At 42.0% G+C, this 19,547-nt stretch overlaps 1 protein-coding gene across 3 annotated transcripts; it reads right to left on the bottom strand.

The window, feature by feature from the left end:
• Positions 1–12,564: 12,564 nt before the first annotated feature.
• Positions 12,565–17,411, bottom strand: LOC103531510 (transmembrane protein 14C). 3 transcript variants are annotated; one of them, XM_008497162.2, is made up of 5 exons: positions 17,350–17,411; positions 17,041–17,124; positions 14,581–14,682; positions 13,315–13,402; positions 12,565–13,123 (listed from the first exon to the last, which is right to left on the bottom strand). In XM_008497162.2, exons 2-5 carry the CDS (start codon positions 17,114–17,116, stop codon positions 13,066–13,068), a joined length of 324 nt encoding a protein of 107 aa, XP_008495384.2. In that variant the 5' UTR covers positions 17,117–17,124; positions 17,350–17,411; the 3' UTR covers positions 12,565–13,065. The 3 variants fall into 3 exon arrangements, with proteins under 3 accessions (XP_008495384.2, XP_030301216.1, XP_030301218.1); XM_030445356.1 differs by having other exon boundaries at positions 17,302–17,377; XM_030445358.1 differs by lacking the exon at positions 17,350–17,411 and adding an exon at positions 17,247–17,302.
• Positions 17,412–19,547: the final 2,136 nt, after the last annotated feature.

Raw genomic sequence — 19,547 nt, 5'->3', positions numbered from 1 at the left:
AAATGGGGCAGCCTTTTGGGCCTCTCCACTGCAGAAAAGCTCATGAAGCCCAGAAGTTTCCTAACCCCCCAGCAGATGTTCAGCCATGAGGCAAAACCCCTTCAGCTCTTCCTCTGTGAAGCCCAGAATAGTGTTTTCCAGGTGGGAAGCTCATATACACATAAACAACTTTCCCTTGGAGAGAAGTGAGTCCTGAGGCTACCAACACCATGGAAGTACAGCAGGATAAAAGTAGATACGGTCCCTCACGGTGTCTGGATGTCTCCTGTTGCCTTTGCAGGGATACCAGGCCAAATCAGCATTTGAGGGAGGTTTTTACCTTTATCCAGGATTGTCTTGCCAGACGGCAAGGGACATCTGACAGACCAGGTGGTGCTTCTGCATGAGAGCTATACCTAGAAACCATGAGTTTCCCTGGAGGGGAGAAATTGACTGGGTATGCACTGGGTGCTCCACAAGCTCAGCTGTTCCCACGTGTGGGCATGGCATCACTGTGTGGCCACACTGTAGGTCTGACATTTACTGGTGGCACTGCCTGTTCCCAGCTCGCAAACACCATCTGTGCAATACACACACAACACACTCATGGCTTTCCAGAAACCTGGGGGGGCTGCTGAGAAAGCATCATGTTGCATGGGTGGACATCTTTGTACCAGAATCTCCTAGGGGAAAACATGACAGCCCTCGGCATGGATCTTCCTTCATCTGCAGAAGAGCTTGGCCATCCCTGTTGAATAGCCCCTCTACACATCCCCATAAATGTAAGTCATCTGGTGTGCAGGCTGTGTTCCAACAGGCTGTGTGAGACACTTCTTTTCAGACAAGCTAGTGGGAGCTGTGTTTATCTTCACTTACCTCTGACTGCTTCTTCACCTATTTGTTACATATATATTAGTGCCTTTCCACTCCACCCATAGGGGTGGCTCTATAAGATGGCAAATCAAGCACTTTGTATTCACATAATGCCTACTGCTTTTCATCAACAGGTCCCCAAAGCACTTTATAAACAACCTGGCATCTTTATCTCCAGCTCACAGAGGGGGACACTGAGGAGCAGGAAGGTGGGCAGTCTATGGTCAGTCTCAGCTCAGCCATGAGTCCAGGGATAGAAAAAATTTCAACTCCAATCAAATCCAGTATCGTATAAACAGGGGCCCCTGGGTTTGTTTGTTGGGGGTTTACCACCTATTTTCATATAACTTCTGTATCTTATACCTTTACTCTCCCCGGTTGCAGAAGCCCCGTGTGGTGCTCTTCACCCTTCCCTCCATGTCAAAACAGACGGGAGCCAGCTGACAGCAATCCACTTCTTTCTAGCACACATGTGATTTCTGATCAAAAGCCAGCAGCTTGGTTGGCAGGAAAAGACTGAAAAATATCACAGCAATTAGTGTGGAGAAACTTGAAGCTACAACACTGTCAGCATTTCTGCAGAATGAAACATGAAAGTGCAAAAAGACTAAGCGATGCTTCGCAAGCCATATGGGTGTTTCTTTCAGGGATATGCTGGGCAGTTTTTAATGGACCAGTTGGATGGGCAAATTCCTGTGATTTTAGGGCAGGGTATGGAATAACAGAATGTTTGCTGGATGGGCACCTCTGGTGGAAAAAGGAAAAGGAAAGGTGTTTCCAAAGGTGGATATCAGAACCACAGGGGGTTTAATACTGCTGGGTTAATACAGACAAACACTACTTAAAGGCAATCTGTCTGGATTGGGGTTGCAGAATCTCAGTTAAACTCAGAAGCAGAAGAGCAAGATCAATACAGAGCAGAGTACCAATTAACAGCCCTGGTTTTCAAGTGCATCCTTCATTTGTCCTCTAAAATTTCCTTTGTCTCTGTCACAGTTCAATAGACAGCACTGAAATTTCCCTTGAAGTTATGAATCAGTTTGCAGCTAGCAAATGAAGTGACACCACATACATTAGAAATCTATGTTAATTGTACATAGAAAAACAGCTTCCAAGTTTAAATATATATGGTTCCGCGCTGCCTTACATCAGAGATATACTTGAGAAGCAGGCATTTGTTAAGTAAATGCTTTTCTAGTTCTCATCAGAGATAAATTTCCTTAAAATATAGGTATAGCCTTGTATATATAACACAGTCACGAGGGAAAATACAAACAAACTGCATTGAAAATGCTTAGATCAGTGCCTTCCTTTGAGAGCCAGGCAGATGCAGCTCCAGCATCTCTCTTCATTCCCCTTCCCCCCAAGAGCCCAGCAAATGTTTAAAAAGGAAAGGCTCAGCACGAACACAGAACTTCATGACTTTAGTTGGCTGGTTTAGCTGGTGCCTATTTCAGGGAAGGTCTCCACTGCAGGGCTGAAGCAGCCGGCCAGGGTGGCTTTTATCCCTTGCTCCTTTACCTCCCTCCCTTCCATTTTTATGAAATCTTTTGCATTTTTGCTCCCTATGGGAAACTCTGGAGAAACACTTCAAGCCAACAAGGGGAGACAGCAGTAAGCCCACCTATACCATCAAAAAGAGACATATATTTGTAGTCACTGCAGTCCACTCATGTTTCACCATTGGGTGAGTCTTGCTCAGCAGCCATTCCCAGCAGTCTGGAGGGGGTGACACAGCCAGGCTGAGCCTGGAGAACACAACATAATTCTGCCTCATTGGGCTGCTGGAGGGCTGCATTTTGCATAGTACTGTTCCACACATACACACAGACACCCACCTCCATCGTCTGTAGCAGAGCCCTTTTGAGGAGCAAAGTGTGGAAGTGTGACTGCCTTGAATTACACAGGTATTCACAATGATGGCAAAAATAATGAGGGAAAACTGTGGGAAAACAATCTGCGGAGGCTTAAGGATTCCATGTGCACATCAATATGATTGTATGAAATTGTTTATTAGCAACTTGCACTCACTTTATATAGAGAAGCCTTGTTTACACCATCTTATCATGCAGGTGGCTTTGTATTCCAATTACACATTCCATTCTCACGGAAAGATTCTTCTCACATAATTATTTTCCTCTTCTGTTGCCAATTAAGTTATCTCTTTCCCAGTAGCTCATTCTTAGAAAGCCTCTAACTAGGCCTCAATAACCATTAACCCAATGTGGCCTAAATTGAAGTAAGTCAGGATTGCTCACAACCTGTATATTTCTGAACTGTTTCCCCAACAGAAAACAGCTGGGGAGTATTTAGCAACATGATCACTGCCAGAAGCACCTCAAAAAAATCACATTGCTTCAGGACTGAATGCTCTATGGTCTTCAGGAAGGCTACCAGAGTGATTTCACCTATGCAGTGGCCTGGTCTAAATCAGCATCTTTTCCTTCCTCTCCCCTAAGGGAGATGGTGATTCAAACACATCAGTTTGAATCACTCTGGCAGAGGCAACACACTTGGTCCTGTTTTCCCAAGGGAAGTCTGAGACATCCTGGCCAAGGACAGGCCATGCAACATCAGGTTTTAAGATGATGGGAATGCTAATTGCTCTGTATTAATATAATTAACTTTAGTTAATTGCTCTGGCAAGAGCAGCCTGCTGTTGGCTGTACCTCCTCCCTGTGAGGGGCTGAATCCACTATATTTTTTCTGAGTATGGACCAAAAAATCAACTGTCCTGAGTAGGGGTGGCTGAAGTGACCAGGGTGACACGAGGGACAGTGGTGCACCCCAAGAAGCAGTATGGTGCAGCCAGCCATTGGTACCCCTCTATCCAGCCCCCTCCTATCATTGCTCTGGGAAGGTTTTAGGGCTGACACTTTGTCCAGGGGAGCAATTACCAATACGTAAGGATTCTGAACTGCTGCATGCAGGAACCAACATGTGATGTGTGAGACTGGCATTGATGGAGCAAACTCTGCCTCTGCAACCCCCCCTGGCACCACATCAAGGGGTTTGATGTCAAGCTCACCTCACCCCTCCCACTTTGAGGTGAGAAGGGGTCCTTTGCCTGACTATTTACTGGGCAGGGCTCCAGCTGTGCACAACCTTACACACATATGTAGTCTTAGTTATGTATCTGGCCAGTCACCAAACTACAGATATAAGAAGTATAAATATTCAAAGAGCATGCGACTAATTTTTCTGCAAGCTATCACTTTGATGCTTCTTTGGGAAAGAGGTCTGTCTACATAAACCAGGGCAAGAGTTATTTAAAGGACAGGGGCAGGAATGGGGGGAGATGAGGTACAATCTCCATTACCAAATTCAGCCCATTTTATCCAACAGTCAGATTCCACTTCAGCTACATTGGATTAAATTTTGGTATTTATTTCTGATTAAGTGCATCACATGAACAAAGCCATTTCTACTTTTTCCTCACATCATCTTTTGCTTAAGTTTCTAATGCATTACAGTGACTCCACTGTGCTGCACCCATTATGTCATTTTACAGTTCTGAAGTAAGAAATCGTAATTGATTTTGTCACCTGAATTTCATTTATTGCTAGAGACAGCTTGCTGGCACTTCTGCACTTTGTTGTAGGTTTATATGAGGAAGGCTTTTGAAATGAGGAGCAAGGAGGGGTCAGTAGTTCCATCCACAGTCATATTTCTAGAGCACTTTATCATTTCTAAAAATACACTCCAACCAAAAAAAAAGTAGCTTATTTCTCTTCAAGTCCCCATATGAGACGACGCTCTTCATTCACAAGACCAGATATGTTCTCTCTCTCCAGGGTTCAGTATCTCAACATTTGCCAGTTTCTCACCCAAAAGCATCCCTGGCAACCACCTGCACAAACAGAATATCAGAGCATTGTAAATAAATGCTGTATAGCCCTATTCCCTTCTCTGAAACTGCCTTAGAGGAAGGTTAAGGCTTGCACAAAAAAGGCATCTTTCCTCAGCCACACCATGATCTTAACAAGTCCCTTTCCAAAGGCTAATTCTTTCAGTTCAGGTTTTCTCAGTTATCTCCTTGGAATTACCCTGGTGCAAAACTGTGCTTCTTTCTTTCTGAATATGGAAATAAATGCATGAAGAATAATTTTTAAATCAGTCAGTAGAGATCTGAACTCCAGACTGTTTTCCATCCTTGGGCCTCTGCAGGGTGAAAAACCTCCCATCCCATCCTTCTCCAGTTTGCACCCATTCATTCGCAACAGTTGAGTGAAGGGTGCATAGGAGCCCTGTGTCTTCAGGGAGAAGATCCTGTAAGTGCATCTCCTTTACAAAACAATTCTGAGTGGATTAGTGAATAAAAGTTTACTCGGGCATGGTGATTAAACTAGGCCTGAATCAATATTGCTTCCAGAGCCACCTGAAGGAAAGCTTATTGCTTCAGTTTTCCTCCTCTTCCATAAACTTTAGAGCAGCCTCAGGAGAAACTAACACTAAAATACCTCCTCCTTACATTGACTTCTGTAGGGAAATACTTGCATTTATGAGAGGTTTTTTTTGTCAAGATCAGCAAAGTTGGAACTAGGCATGGCATGGCAATACAAGATTGAATTTAACTCTGGGCAATGTCACAGCTGAGTTTAAATGTTTATCTGCCTAGAAAATACATGTTTGATAAAGAATGAGACACTAATGAAGATAGCATGACTCTGAGCAAGCACAAGTTGTGCACGGTGTTGCCATCTTGATTTTTAAATTAAGATGTCAATTAAAGATTTGAATGAAGCCAACTGCAGTGACCCAGCTAAACAAGATGCAATTAATAGTAGGCTGATCTCTCCTGCCTTTCTTCTTCCTTCAAACCTCTTCTTCTGTGTATACCTGCTGCTTCTGGTGGAAAAAAACAAACAAACAAAAAACAAACAAACAAACAAACAAAAAACCAGAAGGATAAATGGAGATTAGTACTAATTAGGTGTTATTTAACATGGTTGTTTCAATAATTAACTCTTCTCATTCCTGCTGCATTTTTAACATATGCACCACACCTGGTTTATGGTTAATAGGGAAGGATTTGAATGCTTTGAGCATCCTCTTTTAGGAAGAATTTTGCTCAATCATTACAGAGAATGATGTTTAAAGCAAGCCAAGTGACACCGTACAGTTAACGCTCCCATATAAACAATACTCTTGAGAAAAGTCCTGGTCCTGAAAGGCATCCTGTGGGATATATTCTATAAATCAAATACTTCTAACAGAATCCATGTCTGTTTTCTCCTTCCTTGTAACACAGCATTCCCTAGAGAAGCTGATACTCTGATGGCTGAGCAATAAGAGGAAGAGGAATAATTGTGAGCTGCTGCCGCTAGCTTAAGAGTATGGGAATGGGATATACAGAAATAATTGTTATATACTGATAAATACCAAGAAAGTGCATAAATAAACATAAAGCTTTTAATAAGTGTAAGTAGAACTCCTGTGCACTCATGGTACTCAAGATCTGTTGCTGTGCAGATGTGTGAATATGATTGTTAAATGCACACCTGGCTGTGAGAAGGATGTGGCTGAAGGTGGGTCTGTGTTGGTCAGGGACTCTCTGCTGCTTGAGGAACTGGCTGCTAAACTATCTTATATGTTCTTCACATAAATAAATGAATTTATAGAAAAAGAAATTTATATAGATTATATTTATGAAAGTAAGTAGAACAGAAAGTCCTTATGGCTTGGCAGGGATGAGGCAGTTGTGGTGCATGGAGGAGAAAACCTGGCAACAGTCCCTCAGCTGATGTAAATGCTGCGGGGATGCTGGGTGAGGTAGTGTCTGGGAACTGAAGGTGTTGCTGTAAGATAAATGTAGTGCAGAATGGAGCATCCAGCACACTTAAACACCAGGGTAGATATGGAACTGCTGAGAGAATCAGAGAGAGAATTTTCACAGCAGCTTTATGGACCTGGATGCTTTCAGAGGAGTTGAGGTTGTCCGTCTATGCCCATTGTCATGATTTTTGGGTCCTTAGCCCCATCGCTAAATATTTTCCCTACCTGCAGTTTAACCTTCATTTTTGTTTCAGAAACAGAAGTTGAGTAAGTGGACCAAACTTGCACTCACCTCAGAATATTTTACATCTTGTCATGACCCCCCAGACCACCAGGAATCTTAGTGGGGTAAATGTCTATCCAGAATTTAAAAGCATCTACTTTGCTCCTGCTGCTTTTCATCTACTTTCTCTCCTCCTCCTGTGTATTTTTCTGCCCTGCTGGCTGTGGTGCTGCATACTAATAGAGCAATACTTGGCCTATCCCCAGAGGAGGCTGCAAGCAGGTTTACTGAAGAGCAGAGGAGCAAGAAGGAATTTCACCATATCCAATAACTCTCCCACCAATGGGATGCCTTCAGGTAAGAACAGATAATTTGAGTCCAGCCATTTCCTATTGTTAAACCACTGCTGAAAGAGCACAGCCTCCAAAGAAATGTATCCAACATCCTCTCCTTGATTATATATTTACTGCAACAGTTTAGAAAAACCACGTTGTTCATGTGTTTCTTAAAAGTGCTTAGAGAAGGAGGCCTGTCTTGCTAAATCCCCTCCACTCATGATTCGGGCTGACTGAACATCCAGATTTTTTTTTCCTTGCTGTGAACACACACATGTGAAAGGCTGGGCTGATCTTCTAGTACAGATAAAAAGCCATTTCCTTCAGGGAGTGCAGGCATAGTGGCAGGAGGTTATTTTCATTCTTTATGTGATTATTACCATCCCCTTAGCAGCATTAGTATGGAATTGTGTAGTATACTTGCCGAGAGAAGCCTTTTGCCCCAGGATCACCTCCTTTCATTCCCTTCCATTTATTCAGAGATAATAAAGCAGATGCTCATACTCGGCTGAGTGAGCAAAGGAACGTACTTGGTGTTTCAGGTCAGATAATGACAACATCAGCAGTAACTAAGCACTGTTTATTGTTATTTATCCTTGGGTCCCATCTCTCTGGGTGAGGCTCTTCCTCCCCCGGCTGCCGGCTTGCCGGGTGGATCGGCAGCCGCATCGGAGCAGCGCTGCCGCCCTCTCCCGGCTTCGCATCCCGGGGAGCCCCAACCAAGCCCTCCGCATTGCCAGCTCAGGCAGCCATTACCAACCAACTAACCAAACAAACAAAAAAAAAAAAAAAAAAAAAAAAAAAAAAAAAAAAAGGGAAAAACAAAATAAAGAAAGAAAAAAAATCAGGGCGAAAAAACCCCCACAATATATTAAAAATGTAAAAAAATAAGTGAAAACTAAAAATTAAATTTCGAAAAGGGAGAAGGCAGGAGAGGGAAAAAACGAGAGGAAAAAAAAGATAAACAGAAAGGAGGGAGAAAGGAAAGAGAAGAGAGAAGAAAGGAGAGAGAAGAGACAAAAGGGGGAAAGTAAGGGGGAAAAGGGAGGATGGGAAAAAGAGGGAAAAAAAGAAAAAAAGAGAAAAGAATTGAAAGGAAAAAAGGAAAAAGAAAAAAAAGGAAAAGAAAAAAGGAGAAAAAAGAAAAGAAAAAAGAAAGAAGAAAAAGAAAAAAGAAGAAAAAAAGAAAAAAAGAAAAAAAAAGAAAAGGAAAAGAAAAAAAGAAAAAAGAAAAAAAAAGTTTTCTTCATTGTGGGGGTGATCAAGCACTGGAATAATTTCCAGGGAAATGATCATGGCCCCAAGCCTCTTGGTGCTCAATAAGCATTTTTTACAACACTCTTAGATACATGTTTTCACTTTCAGATCTCCCTGTGTGGAGTCCTCATGGGTCCCTTCAAAATTGGGATATTCTACAATTCTAAGTATTAGTACTAAAACTCAATTCAATTTTGTTATGATACTTACAAGAGAGAACCAAAATACTGTCCAAATGCTGATCTTTAATGAAATTATGGAGGGGAAACAGACCCACGATTTCATTACCAAAGCCACAATTTTTTTCATTAAACATTTTTTTCTTTAAAAGAGCATCAAATTAAAACACAGACAGGCTGTATCATCTACCAGCAGTAAAATAGTATCAGACCTACCAGTTCTTGCTTCTGGGAGAGGGAAAATGTTGTGCCACACACTAAGACAGCAATGTGCAAGACAGACAAGGAAGGTATATAGAAAATTTTCTCTCTCTTTTAAAGTTTTGTACAAGAGGCACAAGAAGACTAAAAGAAACACCCAGAGTCACTTGTGCACTGGGCTGGGGAAATGTCACTAAAGCATGAGCATTTTGGTCTGCACCAGTGTGGCATTTCAAGGAATCAGGGGAGGAGATGTGTGCAGACAACTCCACGCTATCATTGATGCAAGGTTTTGCTATTTCTACTTGCAGGGATTCTGGAGGAACAAAGAGTTTCCTCCTTTTGTCACAACCACCTGGAGGTTCTCCTGACCTTTTTTCCCCCTCCCATTTTTCCAGGTGATTAAGTCATGCCGTCAGAAAGCATAACTATAATGCCAAGAAGCCAGCAATTTTAACACCACAAAAGGATAACTGCATAGTACTCCAGGCCATATTAGCTTCAGCTAGACTGACCCTCAGCCAGCACAATGAGTGACAGAACTGGCACATGGCAAATTGCACTTTGAAGGCTGCAGCAGAACAGGAGCTCGGGGATACGCTCTGCATTAAAAGCAGTCATGGACTGTATTAGAGCAAGGATAAAGTAGGACAGCCCATCACTACCTCCCCGCTGAACCATTTCACTTGAGACATATTCCACCCTCCTCTCAATCTTCTTTGATAGTCTGTAAAAGGGAGTTGCCTGGTCTCGTGGGGTAATGTCACTTATATTCTTACACTACACTATGGATTTGTACTAAATTAAGGAGATTTTGCTACCTTTGAATGTCGCGTTGATTGAAAGAGCAGCTTAGATTGTGACATGTATGGATGGGTGAGTGACAAGACCCCTTTTCCTCCCCTCAACTCAATGCTGCAGTTGAGCCTCAGTTCACTACTGCTGTATTGGAGGTTTCTGGGCTGTACCTGTAAAGACTTTATAAAGCAAAACCAAGTCTAACAAGAGTACAAGATTTTGAGACCCCCCAAAATCTTCACTCACACCTCCACTAATTCTGTGGTTTTTTAACTTTGGGTCCCAGACTGAACATGCCTGGTGCTGCCTCAGCGTGAGCAATTGGGAGGCCACAAAAAAAAACCTGGAATGGTGAAAAAAACTCAGCTTCAGGATGTTTCTGTATTTTTGCCAATTACTATTTAGCTTTAGAAGACAATTAATAAAGTTGCTCATGCTCTCACAGGGTCCCAGGAACTTTGTGCTCTCTGCTGCAGTCTGGGATACCCCATGGCCTGAGGTACAGAGCCCTCTCCTAGAAAGGGAGCTTGAACACATCCAGAGTAGGAACTGAAGAGAGCCCAAAAATGCTGCTTTTCTAGGACTTCAGGTATGCAATTGCTATTACAAAGACAGGTATGCTTCTATATCCCTACCGCTATCCACCTTCCACCAGGTACTGTAGATGTGACAGCAACACTTATTAGAGTGGAGGACCTGGGTCTTTGCTCTGGGAAATGAGAATTCAGTAACTAAGACTCTCTTCTGACATGACTGTACTGTTGAGTTCTGGAGGCATGATGAAACTCTGAGTTGTTGAATCCTGGTGACCCAGTCTGTGCACTGTCAAAGTAGTTTCTTGTTCCTGTGCCTCGTTAAAAAATCAGTACTCATTTCAGCTCGTGCAGACAGCTGATAACATAACATTAAATATGTTTTATTTACAGAATGTGCTTTGAACAGTGTAGCTTTAATCTGGCAATTATTTTAACAGTTCACTTCCTGAAAATTACTAAATCACTTTCCAAACATCATACCCATACACAAGCTGACTCAGCATCAAGTTTCACTGAAGCCATGGTGAGGCCACAGTGAATTCAATGCAAAAGTAATAATCTCAATTTACATAGAGAGCACCCTCAGTGGGAAAAAACCCACCAAAATCTACACAATAAAATAGGAAAGAAAACTTGTAGGATTATCTGAAAATAAGCCCCAAAGCATAGCAAATCTGGAGAAAGGATATGAATGTATTTAATAATTTAATGGTTCTACAAAATTATATATCAGGGACCGAAACTTCTGTTCAATTACATAGTGCAACTTGAAATATATAAAGGTAAAACAAAACTCCAGTTGGATTTTGCTTAAAGAATGGTCAAAAGTGACTATGATTTAAGTGAGACTAGAATTTCAAACATGCTTTTGCATGCTTTTAGTGTTGCTCCTTGCAGATCCATCCTCTATGGATCAGGTTATTTACAGAAAAAGTACCTGGAAACAGAGAGCTTACAAGATGAAATATATCCAAAAATCTGAACTTAATTTTATAGTTTTTATAGCTTTTGCTAAGAGAATTAATAACACACAGCACAATTGGCCCACTATCTATAGATCTGCTTGTTATTACTACTTTTTCTATGACAATTTATAATTTACCACTACATGTGTTTCCATTGATTCATTACAACAGAACTGTCACTATGGCTCAATACTGTTAAATGGCATTTCCAGACCAGAAATACAAGCTTTGAAGTAACCAATGAAATGAAGCAATTATGCAGCTCTGTACATAATTACTAATAGTTAAAAACTCCTTTAGGGACTATGAAATGGCAAGTACTGTGGATAAGATACCAGTTAATTTCAATGTGTTTTGCCATAATTAGGTTACACAGTTGACAAAGTTGTAATAGGATCACTGGTATAGAGCTTGCAAAATAAAATCTTCAAAGTCACTACATAAAATATCACTTTAAAATACAAGTTATTGTAGTGAAATGAGGCAACCAGGTGCCACTAATTGCCAGGGAGTGGGCATGAGCTTTTGTTAAGCCCACCTGTGCCTGATTAAGGTGGGCCCCAACTGTGCATGAGCAGGATTAGGGGGCCAATAAAAGGTAGCCACTCAAGCCTCACCCTGTTTTTGTTTGTTTTTTTTTGTTAGAGCGCAGTTGGGGCCCACCCTAATCAGGCACAGGTGGGCTTAACAAAAGCTCATGCCCACTCCCTGGCAATTAGTGGCACCTGGTTGCCTCATTTCACTACAAGTTACACTGTTAGAATCCTAATATATGAATAATTGCCTATTGCTAAAGCATTAGTTGCTAAAGAATTTCCTTTCTCACATTCTTGCCTCTGCCTTCCTAAGCCTGTGTTAGGTGTGCCTGCACCAGCAGAGCCTGAGTGCAGGAAAAGTAATAAGGATTGGCAGGTCAGCAAGGGTGCCAGATGCCACTGATACTTCTTCCACACTACATTCCTCAGGCACCACAGCAGAACCGGGAATTCTCCTGGCTCCAAGGTTTCCTAGGAAAGACAGATTTGGAGAGGCACAGCCATTCCCCTAAATGTTGAAAAAAAAAAAAATGCTGATCCATTCTGCTGTCAAATAAGCCTGTGTGATGAGAATGACATAGTGTTAATGTTAAGCCACTTTATTCTGGTTATATGGCCCTTCAGACAGATCACAGTTCATCAAGCCTACTACAGTTCTCCCTTAATTAATCCACAGAATGAGTTCCTTTCCAACTCCTTTAATGCAGTGTTAATGAAGGCTCCTTCCTAATTTAATCTTCTGCCCCTCCATTTTAAATGTGATTTTTAAATATCATCAAAAACCAGCACTTGGATAACAGGTCACTGCAAAGCCTTGCCCTGAGAATAAAACTAGAAGATAAAAAAAAACCAAACCACAAAACCTTACACACCCACACTCACAGAAATTACACAAAAACATGCCAAATAAAGGTTTGTAATGGATTTTACTTGTAGAAAAGCAGTATTTTCACGTTATTTCACAATGGAAAGGTAAGATGTTTTACAGACATAGTGAATCAACTCAGAATGTAACAGGTAAAGCATACTATACTACTCAGTATGTAAGGTACAAGATACACTGTTGTACTTAGCCAATTACTCCTGATGCCTCTTTATGGATACTTTTTTAATTACAGGTCCCCTCTGCTTCACACATACCAGCAGTATATTTGGAATATAAAAAGTGGGAGTGTTAAAATACACTGAAAACCCAAGACCAGCTTCTCACTACACAATGATAGCTCTACAAGATCATATAAAAAAATGGCACCTTGTAAACTGTATGTCCAAACATTCTACCTCACTTCATATAAAATATGGAAAATATTCTCTTGATATAGAAAATGGTTCCATCTTCTTGCTTCTGCATTCATGCAACTTCATTATTAGGTTTTCTTATCCAGATATTAAATTGCAAAACGAACAGTTAGTTATCATGAGGCTTTTCCAGCATCTTCAGTGCTAATCTTCCAACCATTAGCAAACTGTATACGAGGAAAAACACAGAATGAAACAATAGTGACAACTTGCCAATTAATTTTCAAATACTTCCAGGTAACTGGTGTATAGAAACAAAAAATTATATACAAAATATTATTCACTCCATCTCAGTTTAACTAAACAAGTAAGAAATCACACAGAAGGTAAAAAATAAGAATAAAATATTATGTTGTACCTGACACCTGCAATTAGCCCTGCAGGCATGAATTTTCCAGAGTTGTAAAATCTTGTTCCCATGACAGCAGTCAGTGTTCCAGATGTAACTTAAATGAGAGATTTTAAAATCCAGTCAGAGATGCATGTGTGAGAGATGCTGAAACTCAAGTCTAATAGAACAGAGAGAAGTACTAACATGAAGTAAAAAGTGAAACAAGGTTATCTCATGTGATGGACAAAGAGAATCAATCAATTCTGTACATTTTTTAATGCCTCAGTATTTGAAACATAAATATTCTAAATCAAGTTCTAGCACACAATGCACTCTATATGCTGCTGCACATGTTCCTCAAATTTCTTTGCTAAAATGTGCTTCTTTAGACACTACAAATAACCTCTGCTACATGCTCTGGAACTCACTCCTTCCCTGTGCACAGACAAATCATTATACCTGAGCACACAGTTCCCCCATCGCTCATAAAAGGGAGTGAGCATCTTCATGTAGAATCATAGAATCATAGAACTGGCTGGGTTGGAAGGGACCTCAGAGATCATCAAGTCCAACCCTTGAACCACCATTGTGGTTGCTAGACCATGGCACTGAGTACCACATCCAGTCTCTTTTTAAATATCTCCAGGGATGGAGAATCCACTACTTCCCTGGGCAGCCCATTCCAATGCCTGATCACTCTCTCCATAAATAAATTCTTTCTAATATCCAACCTGAACTTCCCCTGGCACAGCTTGAGACCATGCCCTCTTGTCTTGTTGAAAGTTGCCTGGCAAAAGAGACCAACCCCCCCCTGGCTACCCCCTCCTTTCAGGGAGTTGTAGAGAGTGATGAGGTCTCCTCTGAGCCTCCTCTTCTCCAGGCTGAACACCCCCAGCTCCCTCAGCCTCTCCTCATAGGGTCTGTGCTCGAGTCCCTTCACCAGCCTGGTTGCCCTCCTTTGGACCTGCTCCAGGACCTCGATATCCTTCCTGAACTGAGGGGCCCAGAACTGGACACAGTTCAGAGAATTAACTAATTTATGCTTTCAAAAGACTTTGAAAGGTAAGTCTGCTATGTAATTGCATTATCAATTCATTTCAGCCCCACACAGCCTTCCACTAAGACCAGAGAGTTAAAGCTATCCACCCTCACCACCTGACAACGAGACAAGAACTTGGCAGTTTCATTGAGCCAGGGGAATAACTTTTCTGCAAAGACTTTTAGGTACTTTTTAGTATCCAGTTACTTTAGAGTAAATATTATCCCTTCCAATTAAAATTTTAGACTACTTACTCAGAGAAATCCAAACATTATTTGGATTCTGTGTGATCTCATAGGCACCCAGTCCAGCCAAACTCCCAAAGAAAAGGCCAGCAGCTAAGGATGGCACACTACCTGAACAAGTAAAAGACAAAGCATTCATTAGAAGCTCAGAATGAAACTTGCTGGGCTTCTGTTTTGTAAAACACTAATGATAACAAAAAATAAGGGGCATTCATTGTCACAGAGAAGATTAGACAGGTTTTTTAACCTCTTTTAAGACACTAAAGCTGATCTGCACCAAGAAACACATTCAAATACTCTTGCATAAGATACAAGTAGCATTAGTATTTAATTGTTTGACAGCAAAACCATTAATATATTTATGATGGAAAAAGAAAAGCAAGAGAAGCAAAACAATTGGTGTTTTCTCTGTGCAAATTGAAATGTGTTGTTTCAGCACAGTTATATCAGAATGTCTTGAGAGGCAGTAGAGGGATTAAACAGTAAGGATTTAAGATCAGAACAATGACAAATGCACTGAGTGGGGCAGAAGGGCATTCAGACAAATAAAGAGTTGTCGAAGAAGAGAGTGGAGTCAAATAAGAGAGGTCATCTCTCTCAAGTACACCTGAGATCTGACCCAGAGCTAACTGCAGACTTTGGAATAAGGCTCCCTGCATTTGCCTAAACTTTTGGTCAAATCCTCAGTATAACTTACAATCCCAAACTAACAGAAGATAAAGAGTAGCACATCTGAATTGGTGATTTATACATTACATCAAGTACTAAAGTGGCATGACCACTGTGAGTGTTGAACACCCTCAATAAGGCTAATGAAGAATTGGAGACTTAATGCTACTGAGGGTGACTCTTTATATATTTTGTTATTCAGGTAATCTATAAAAGATTCAATATCACAAAGCTACAGGGATAAAGATCTCTCAGTGTCACATGAGGACTGCATATTGCTACTAGAAAGTATTAATTTTCAAGTCATCAATGGGGCAGCTGAAACATTACTTTACATCCCACTTTTGGTATTAAAAGCAAGGGATATAGAAGACAGGAAGCATCAGATATTCCTGTACACGTAGAAGGAAAAGATGCACATCCTAGTAAGTAGCTGCTCTGCACAGAACAGTTTAGCAATGACCATGTGGTAGCTACAATTATTTCCACAAGCCTGGGGGCCCACAAATTGCCATGATATCCTGAGATTTTACCTCAAGGCATTGTTTAAGAAGCAATGTAGTAGGAAAACCACACCACCTCTGGCTCAGTAAGTTCCTGAGTCTCAAAACACTGGGGCCCAGAGAACTTAGTTAATGACGAGAGAAAAATCAATCACTCTTAGCTTGCCTTGTTCTCATGTCCCTCCCAAAACACCACTTCTGGCCACTGTATTATGTGGGTAAATAGGCCTGGTTGTAAAAGAACAAATCACCATCTTAGCTTTATGGATTAAAGTTCCATTTTCTTTCAGTTTCTCCAAGTTATTAATAGGGATCCTTTTTTTTTTTTTTTTTTTACTTCACTTCCCTGCAAGTCACAAGTGCCTGTTCCCCCTTCAAAAAATCCTTTGACCTGGATTTCCTTACCTCAGCATGACCATGTCCTTCCACATGGGGCCAGAGGATAAAAAAATACACCTACTATTTCACAGTGGCATTGGAAAAGTAGAGATGCAGCAAGTTACTTAAGTTCCCAGTATTATCCCTCCAGCCTTAAGCTCCACTTACCAGCCAAAACAAAAAAACAAACCAATATAAAACATACTGGAATAGGCATTAGCATCTATGTAGTCAAGTGCACTGGTAAGATTCTTACTGCCTTTAACAATGCATCTTCACATCACAAACATTAAAATGGCTTAGGGATTTTCAAAGCTGAAAGAAAATCCCCTGCAGCAGGGATGTGTCCAGAGGAGAGCAAATTCAGAAAAGTGTCAGGAAATGAAAGCAGCAGGTCAGAGGGTAAGCTTATGATGCAGAGCCCAGAAAAGGAAGAAGTTTAAGGACTGATTTGCATTGTTCAGCAATACTTGCAGAGGGGAACCTTATGAAAACTGTCTGCAGCTTCCAATATATTGTTCTGGGCAAACATTAAAGAATAAATCTCTAAGGAAAAAAATAGTGGTTTGTGTCACTTTACGATATAAGCATTCTATAAATGTTTTGTATCTAAAATAGCAAGGGAAAAGCCTTTCTGTGGCAAACTTATGCCTGTTCACCCGAAGAGCACAAAGCAGTAGCAAGATACCAGCATCCACCACAAAGCAGATTGTAAGCTTATCAGCCCAAAGCACCAGCTCAACCCAAAACCCACCACGCCCCAAGAGCTGCAGGTTATCACCACATAGCACAGACTTTACATCAGCAAGAACTTCGAGACAGAAGGGTTTCGTAAAAAGCTGCCCAGCTCACAATAAGTTATTGAGAGGCAGGAGAGGGGGCTGCGGGAGGGTAATACAAGCGCCTTCTTGAGCGGTACCTGCTTTTACATAGCCAATAATCCCTCCTGATGCCACCAGGGCAGCGTAGCCAAAGCCGAGCCAGTCCACGGTCATGATGAACGCTGAAAGAGAAATTGGGGTGAGAGTCGTTATCTCTTAATTTTTAATAAATAATTTTAAAAAGGCATTTTGCAGAGTTGTGATGTGGTTTGTTTGTCTGTTTTTCCCCACAAGAAAGGCCTGCCTAAAGCCTAAACCCCATCCTAGAGATCAAAACCCATTTGATGTGAACACAGCACCAGCGGCCCGGCCAAGCCCCGTAGGGAGGGAAGGCGGGCACCACTCACCTCCGGGCAGCCCCGATCCTCTGCGGCCCGGGGCGGAGCAGCCTGCGGAAAGGAAGGGAAGGGGAGGGAACAACGCACCGCCCAAAGCTTCCTTTTTCCGGCTGTTCTGACGGCAGAGGGGAAAAAAAAAACAAAAAACAAAAAACACCACAAAAAAAAAACAAAACAAAACAAAAAAACCAACACGAACAAACCACAAAATGCCTAGCTCAAATAAAAACAACAAAAACCCACAAAAGGTAGAGTAAGGTGCCGTCTCCCTGCGCCGGGTTTTGGAGGAGGAAGCGTGGGTGCCTTCCCACCTCCCTGCAGAGTTGCTGGGACATCCCCCGGCCCCGCCGAGGGGTATCGAGGGTGCCCCAGCGATCCTGGGAGCCGAGAAGGGAGAAGGCTTGGGTGCCGCTGGGGTTTTGTTCATTTGTTCAGTGAGGAGCACAGCTCCTTCCTAACTGCACTCAGCCCACCCCAGTGCTTTACCAAAAGTGGGGGGATGTGGTACGCCTGAGAATTTGGCATTGGGTTTTGGGGTGGCATGAGGCACATCTGAGTAGCCAACGATGGGTAATGGCAGCATAACCTTTTTAGAGGAAGATGTAGAAGATTTCTGTCATCTTCAAATTACAAGCACAGCTATTGAAACGGAGGAAGGAAACTTCTGTAGAAGTTACACAACAGCAGGAGATGGAAAACGTAAAGAATATTTTGCATTTTTCTTTTTACTGTGTAAAGAACGAAGAGAGATGTTTACAACTGTCTACAAAGACAAACTCTTTTTCAGTGCTAAAACTGGCTTTCTTAATGTAAATGGTGCTTCCTGACTTAGTCCAGTTGGCTGGGCACTTACCTCACACGGATATTTAACCACCTAAAAAGAAGCAGTGCTCCTCCAACCAGGTCTGAGGGGCTTCAGTTCCTAATAGTAACAGAACACAAACCATCAAGAGGCCTGTGCTTTGTGTAGAATGCAGCTTTCTCTAGCTGAATTGCAAATTTTCCCATCTTTATGTATTAACTGAATGGTCAGATAACGGGAGAGCTGTTTAGTTCTCTTGCTGGCCTTAAGTGGTTCAAATAGGTATCTCCCTGAAAAATGCCACAACCAAAGATCCAAGCTGCACTGGATGGGGTTCCCTTTTCTATTAATGCCGTTACGAAGTTCAAATTTCACTGTGTTCTGCTTTGTAATCCAGCACTGGCATTCCTCTGGAGGGGATGAAGGAGGAGTGGAAGAAAACCCCAGCTGCTGGAGCTGCTGAACTCACCTGGGGCTTAGCTGAGGTATGCGCCCTGCTCATTCAGATGTTGTTTCTTGAAGCCATGGCTCCATCTGCTCTACGGGTGTCACAAAATAAGGGTTTAAAATTGTAGTTTATTGTTTTGTTGAGTGTATCTTTCAATGTAATAATGTTTGTTTGGTCAGTTTGTTGAGATAGCATGTTGTACCCTGTTATTTTGGGGTGTATGTTTAAGCGTACTTGTAAGGAAGAAAAGCCAGAAAAAGAGGAGGAGGGGCTGACCGCAGGGGCCCGCGAAACAGGGACGTCACGTGACCATTCCCCTCAGCAACAGAACGAAGCCCGCGATACATGAAGCCATTCCCCTCAGCAACAGAACGAAGCCCGCGATACATGAAGCCATTCCCCTCAGCAACAGAACGAAGCCCGCGATACATGAAGCCATTCCCCTCAGCAACAGAACGAAGCCCGCGAAGCAAGAACCAATGCTGAGAAAGGCCGCAAAACGAAAACCAATGATGAACTGATTAAAAGACTAAGGGGAAGGGGCTTATGAAAAGTATAAAAGAACCGGTTTTACTTTATCGAACTTGCGAGCCGGCGGTGGGGCTACGGCTCCCCGGCTGCCCAGTGTGCTGCAGCACGGTGCCTTTACTTGTATCTCTCTCAATAAAAAGTTTTAAACATAGAGTCAGAGTTTTTGACAGAAGCCCTGGCTCCATCTGCTCTACCAGTGTCACAAACACCCTCCCTTCCTGACATAGAGCGAGCTTTCCCACTGCTGACATCTCTCTCTGCACTGCTGCCTCCGCTATGTCATTTTAAGCAGTTCCCTGAAAACTAGAATGGAAAATGTGATGAAGATGTTCCAAGGAAACAACAAAAACTTTGCCTGTTGCTGGTTACCAGCTGAGCGTTCACTCAAGGTACAGAAAAGCTGAGTTCTCAGGGCTGTTTTTGTAT

This window comes from Calypte anna, chromosome 2 (genome assembly GCF_003957555.1).
Source record: "Calypte anna isolate BGI_N300 chromosome 2, bCalAnn1_v1.p, whole genome shotgun sequence".
NCBI lineage: Eukaryota > Metazoa > Chordata > Aves > Apodiformes > Trochilidae > Calypte > Calypte anna.
The sequence above is the reverse complement of the archived record's forward strand: the minus strand, read 5'-3'. Positions and strand labels throughout refer to the sequence as shown.

Coding starts and splice junctions, on each gene's coding strand:
- LOC103531510 (XM_008497162.2), bottom strand. CDS start 17,116: ATGACCGTGGACTGGCTCGGCTTTGGCTACGCTGCCCTGGTGGCATCA. Junction 14,683..17,040: donor TATTGGCTATGTAAAAGCAG/GTACCGCTCAAG, acceptor TTACTTGTTCAG/GTAGTGTGCCATCCTTAGCT. Junction 13,403..14,580: donor TAATGTTTGGATTTCTCTGA/GTAAGTAGTCTA, acceptor CTCTCATTTAAG/TTACATCTGGAACACTGACT.